The sequence below is a fragment of the Canis lupus genome, chromosome 10, assembly GCF_011100685.1.
Source record: "Canis lupus familiaris isolate Mischka breed German Shepherd chromosome 10, alternate assembly UU_Cfam_GSD_1.0, whole genome shotgun sequence".
Taxonomy (NCBI): domain Eukaryota; kingdom Metazoa; phylum Chordata; class Mammalia; order Carnivora; family Canidae; genus Canis; species Canis lupus.
The window spans coordinates 24,211,824-24,217,964 of NC_049231.1; the positions used below are offsets into that span (position 1 = coordinate 24,211,824).

At 65.9% G+C, this 6,141-nt stretch overlaps 1 protein-coding gene across 1 annotated transcript; it reads left to right on the plus strand.

Moving 5' to 3' along the window:
* The first annotated feature begins 888 nt into the window (after window positions 1–888).
* Window positions 889–4,838, plus strand: CYP2D15 (cytochrome P450 2D). Its single transcript, NM_001003333.1, is given in 9 exon segments — window positions 889–1,163; window positions 1,802–1,973; window positions 2,417–2,569; window positions 2,658–2,818; window positions 3,100–3,276; window positions 3,429–3,570; window positions 3,771–3,958; window positions 4,348–4,489; window positions 4,584–4,838. Coding segments are annotated over 9 exon segments (1,503 nt in total). The 5' UTR covers window positions 889–974; the 3' UTR covers window positions 4,763–4,838.
* Window positions 4,839–6,141: the final 1,303 nt, after the last annotated feature.

Consider the following 6,141-nt stretch of genomic DNA (forward strand, 5'->3'; position numbering starts at 1 on the left):
GGGTCCCTGAGTCGGGCAAGTGGACAGGCACGAAGGGGGGCATCACGGGTGACACCAGGAGGTCCGAGGACCAGTTGGGAGCGAATCTGGGAAAGGAGCTCCGGGGCATTGAACTGGCCCATCTGGGTGACCGGGGAGCCCTGAAAACAGCCATGCTGCCCCCCCCGCCCCCCAACGCACACTCACCGGGCCGGGCCAGCGCCAAGGAAGCCACTCGCCACCACCGCAGGCAGCCTCCAGGCAGCCCCTGGGGACCAGGGACCTTGGCGCTGGCTCCCAGAGTGTGGGTGTGTACGTGCGTGCCCGTGATCGTGTGTCAGTCCTGTGGGTCGTGTCGGTGAATGTGTGAGCGCTTTGTGGTTGCGTGGTTCCGTGAGTGTGAACTCGTGTGAAGTGAGACAACGCTGAGAACGTCACCCCCCCACAGTCCCTCTGATGCTGTGACGTCCCCACGGCACTGGGCAAGTGCTAGTAACAAACTTGGAAGTAAAACCGCACAGGAGGAAGCAGGTAACGTGAGAAGGCGAGAACGCGTTCCCGGAGACAAGGCTGTGACCACGTTGTGGGGTGTGAGCCTAACATGACGGGTGGTGGCAGAATCAAGTCCAGGGACCCCGGGATTCTCCCCGGGGCCTGTCGCAGAGCTGCAGCGTCGGGCTGAAGGTGAGCCTCTCCCCGCCCCTGACCCCACTACTGTGGGTAAACACCCGGAGAGTGCAGCGGGCACAGGACTCCTGTGGTCACCCCTGCACCTGAACTCCCCTGCACCTGACCCCTCCCTGCACCCTCTGGCAGCACTGTCGCCCTGACATATTGACTCAGGGCAAAGGCCGGTCTCAGCTCCCTTTAGAAAGTGAGGCCAGGCCGGTTGAGCGGACAGTGCGGGGAGAGCACCCTGGCTGGCCAGCCCCAGGTCCCTGGTGTGGTGAGGGACACCGGCGTGCCCCACGAGCCCAGCGGGCACTGAGACAGCTATGGGGCTGCTGACCGGGGACACGCTGGGGCCCCTGGCCGTAGCCGTGGCCATCTTCCTGCTCCTGGTAGACCTGATGCACCGGCGCAGGCGCTGGGCCACACGCTACCCGCCAGGCCCCACGCCAGTGCCCATGGTGGGCAACCTGCTGCAGATGGACTTCCAGGAACCAATCTGCTACTTCAGCCAGGTAAGGAAGGTGGGGGGCAGCAGAGACCTGGGGACCCCCTAGCAGCAGACAGCGGGTGGCGGGTGGAGCTTCAGGCTGCACAAGGAGATGGGAAGATGATGTCCAGAGCCTGCAGGACCGATTGGATTTTCCAATCAAAGGTCAGAGAGAACCAAGGCCTGGAGTGGAGTGTGGCCTTGGCGGTGGATTTGAGAGCTGGTTGGACAGTCCTTAAATTACGTGACCTGGGTCCCTTCTGGTTCCTTCAGGAGGAAGAGTTGTGAGAATAGGGGAAGGAATTCTGGACTGGGGAACCCCATCTCAGTCAGGAAACCGGGGCTAACATAGGTACAATGACAGGTACAACTCTAGCCGCTGTGGGTTCTTGAGCCTCAGTTTCTTCACCTGTAGAAGGGGATCTAACATGGCCCACTGACAATTTTGGCGACCTTTGCAAAGTCAGAGCTAAGAAGAGGTCTGATCCAGCGGCAGCCCCTCCTCCGTAGAGAGTGTGACCCCAGGGTCACGGGGCCAGATCGGGCCCTTGCACCAGAGTGCTGCTGGCCCCAGGGGTGCCCCAAGGCTAGCACCCCGAGACTGGGGGCCTGCAGCCTGGTGGGGACCGGACTTGACCCCCGCCCTCCACCCGTGGCCTGCAGCTGCAAGGCCGCTTCGGAAACGTGTTCAGCCTGGAGCTGGCCTGGACGCCGGTGGTCGTGCTCAACGGCCTGGAGGCGGTGCGCGAGGCCCTGGTGCACCGCAGCGAGGACACTGCCGACCGCCCACCTATGCCGATCTATGACCACCTGGGTTTGGGGCCAGAATCCCAAGGCAAGCGGGGGAGGGGCGCAGCCCGGGGCCTGGCGGGGATGGGCCAGCAGCGACAAGCCCCGCGGGGCCACGCGGGGCAGGATGGTGGCGCGCGGCAGGGAAGAGGCAGCAACCTCGGAGGGGCGGATGAGGGCGGGCCCAGGGCCCTTGGGAGCGGGAGAGGCCGTCGGGGCGGGCGGGAATGAGGACCCAGGCGGTGGGGCGAGCCGGAGGCGCCAGGACTCTCCCGGACTGCGACGGGGTCGAGGCGGGCGGCGGGGGCCAGCACCTGCCGGCCGAGAAGCGCCGGCGAGCAACGCGGGCAGAGACCTGTCCCCGGCGGGAAGGGTGTCAGAGTGGGCGCGATTTAGTGGCGGTGGGGAGCGGGGGGGGGGGGGGGGGAGCCCCACGGCCCCGCCCCGCCGCGGAGCCCCGCCCACGGCCCGCCCCTCGCCCGCCCCCAGGGTTGTTCCTGGCGCGCTACGGGCGCGCGTGGCGCGAGCAGCGGCGCTTCTCGCTGTCCACCCTGCGCAACTTCGGCCTGGGCAGGAAGTCCCTGGAGCAGTGGGTGACCGAGGAGGCCTCGTGCCTCTGCGCGGCCTTCGCCGAGCAGGCGGGTGAGCGGCGCGGCGCAGGTCCCGGGGCGCGGGGATGCGCGGGAGGGGGGGGCGGAGGCGAGCGCGGACCCGCCCGCTGCCCCCGCAGGCCGCCCCTTCGGCCCCGGCGCGCTGCTGAACAAGGCGGTGGGCAACGTGATCTCGTCGCTCACCTACGGGCGCCGCTTCGAGTACGACGACCCGCGGCTGCTCCAGCTGCTGGAGCTCACCCAGCAGGCGCTGAAGCAGGACTCCGGCTTCCTGCGTGAGGTGCGCGGCGGGAGCCCCAGGGAGGAGCGCGTGCGCGGGCTGGGGGGTCGCGGGCGGGGCGGTGGGGCACCTGCGCCTCCATCGGAAGCCGCCAGAGCCCCCGAGATCTAGAGGCGAGATTGATCCTTCAGGGGTCCCCGGGGCCAGGAAAGAGGATCGAGGCGGACTTAGGGCGGAACCGGGTCAACGGGGGCGGGGGGGCGGGCACCCTGGAGGCGGCGGGACCAGACTGGTGGCGGCGAGCCCCTGAGCACAGGCAGGGCCCCATCTGCACCCCGCAGGCCCTGAACTCCATCCCCGTGCTCCTGCACATCCCGGGACTGGCCAGCAAGGTCTTCTCCGCGCAGAAGGCCTTCATAACCCTGACAAATGAAATGATCCAGGAGCACAGGAAGACCCGGGACCCCACCCAGCCACCCCGACACCTGATCGACGCCTTCGTGGATGAGATAGAAAAAGTGAGGAGTCCGGGACAATGGTTGCGGGATGAGGGCCCCAAGAACCAAGGCCCACGAAGGTGGGGCCGTGTATCACCCAGTGGGTGCAGGGTGGGAGGCCATCCGGGGGCTCTCTCCCTCTGCCCCAGAGCTCACCCTCTCACATGGCCTAGGCCAAAGGGAACCCCAAGACCAGCTTCAATGAGGAGAACCTGTGCATGGTGACCTCTGACCTGTTCGTCGCTGGGATGGTGTCCACCTCAATCACGCTGACCTGGGCCCTCCTGCTCATGATCCTGCACCCGGACGTGCAGCGTGAGCCCAGCCTGGGGGTGGGATGGGATGGGGGAGGGAGAGGATGGACAGCCTGGGGTCCCTTGAGCCTGGTTTGTCCCCCAGAAGCTCCGAGTAGAGGCTGGGACATGGCTCAGAGGTAAGAGCTGCCTCCACAGGCGTCAGACGTCGGAGTCCAGACCCCTGGGTTCTGACCACTGTGGGGATGCTTGTGTGTCTAGGACGTGTCCAGCAGGAGATAGATGAGGTGATAGGGCGGGAGCAGCTACCAGAGATGGGAGACCAGACCCGTATGCCCTTCACCGTGGCCGTGATCCATGAGGTGCAGCGTTTTGGGGACATCGTCCCACTCGGTGTGCCCCACATGACGTCCCGAGACACTGAAGTGCAGGGCTTCCTCATCCCCAAGGTAGGTCTGCAGGCCTCCCTCTGCCGTGGTCACAGCCTGATGCTGGGGGTGGGGAGCAGCTGGGGGGGGGGAGGAGAGCAGAGGCTGGGCCAGCCCCACCCCTTGTCCCTTCAGAGCTGCCAGGCCGCTGGGGAAGACAGGCTGAAATGTGCCACAGCATGCTGGAGGAGCCTGTGCACAGGGACGGGTGGCCGTGTGGGCGCCCGTGGGTGGGGAGTCCCTTAGCCCTGCCATGGGGACAGAGAGGGTGCCAAGGAGCTTCTGGGGCCGAGGGGTTATTCAAAGGGTCCAGGAGTGCGCCAGGCGGAGTGTGTGCCCATGCATGTTTGGTGGCAGGGGCCCGGGCATCCCGTGGCCCAGACCCCACCCACACAGGCATCTCCTGCCAGGGGACGACACTCATCACCAACCTGTCGTCAGTGCTAAAGGACGAGAAGGTCTGGAAGAAGCCCTTCCGCTTCTACCCCGAGCACTTCCTGGACGCCCAGGGCCACTTCGTCAAGCATGAGGCCTTCATGCCCTTCTCTGCAGGTGCGCGGGTGCCCGGCTCGCCGACCCCTCCGAGGGAGTCTTGGAGGCTGGGGCCAGGCGCCGGGCTTACTGGGCGCTCCTTCCCCACCCGCAGGCCGCCGCGTCTGCCTCGGGGAGCCCCTGGCCCGCATGGAGCTCTTCCTCTTCTTCACCTGCCTCCTGCAGCGCTTCAGCTTTTCAGTGCCTGCGGGGCAGCCCCGGCCCAGCGACCACGGGGTCTTCACCTTCCTGAAGGTTCCAGCCCCCTTCCAGCTCTGTGTGGAGCCTCGCTAGGGGCAGGAACCACCACCCCCCGCCGCCCGGCTCCTCAGCAGGGGCCCGAGGTACAATAAACCAGTTTGGTGGCTCCATCCTGGCTTCCGAGTCCCTCAGGGCCCCCTGACCAGCCGCCGGTGGCGAAGGGGCCGCAGCGGCCTCCCCAGACCCAGCCCTGACCCCAGCCTGCTCCATCCCTATCTTGGACAGATGAGGTCTGCCGAGGGTCAGAAGATGGAAGCTCACCCCCTAGTTGCCCACAGAGCCCCAATACTGGCTACTTGGTTAGTGACCATGTCTATATTTAGGTCCTTGTTCGTGGCGGGAAGATCTAGAACAAGCTGCTGAGAGCCCTCAGCTGGGCCCTAGTGGGGCTGAGAGGACCCCGCTCAGCCTGGACACCCGCATCTCAGGTCCAACACCGCCCACCCCACCCCACGGGCCAGCAGCTCGGCCGGCACCAACTCCTCTATCCCATTCGTCTATGACACCCCCAAAGGTGGGGGACTCCGGGACAGCCATGAGGGATGTTCCAGGTTAACACCCGGGGCACAGTCCCCAGGTGCCCCAGCTTTCCCTGGGAAGCCTTTGGCCATCCAGGGGCCACCTCCCTAAGCCTTTCAGTCACTCAAAACCGGATGAGACCCCCTTCCCCAGCCCCCAGGGATGCCTGTGTCCAGGCACCTGCCCCAGAGCTGCCGTTTACAGCCAGGCTGGAGGAGGACGACACTCATCTGGGCTCCACCCAAGAGCACAGTCCGAGTGTCTGGGTCAAGCTGGGTTCTCAGGAAACTTGGCCAGTGGTCGGCAGTGGGACCTGTGGGCCACAGGCATGCCCCAGGGAGAGGGGTCAACCTTGGGCCCGTGGAATGGCCAGAGGAGGGGGAGGCCACCCTGGCTTTCATCCTTGCCCTGCTGGGATACTGTGTGACCCTGGGCCAGTCCCTCCCTGCCCTGGGCTGCTGGGTCCTGTCATCCTGCTCTGACTTCTGGGGCTGTGACCCCATTAGCCTGGAGCCCCGGCCGAGAACAGGACTGCTGTCCCCCTGTGCCCACCCCCACAATTAGCTGCCTCTGGACTGAGCCCCTGGGCAGCACCTGATGGTTTCTAGGTGTGCCGCTTAGCCCAGTCTTGGGCAGACCCCCTGGTGCATTTAGAGAACAGCCTGGGGACTAGAGACATTCGGTTAGAGGCACCCCACTCAGCCAGGCCTCTCTTTCCAAAGGACACCCCTCCACCCTGTACCCAACAGCATCCCTGACAGACGTCCCACCAGCACCTTCTAAACGCCCTCCTGACATGGAGCTCCCCCACGTTCAGGGAACTTGCTCTGTCCCTTGGCTCCGAGTCGGAGGGCCTCTCCAGAGTAGCAGGTGTGGCAGGGAGTGTGGATGGG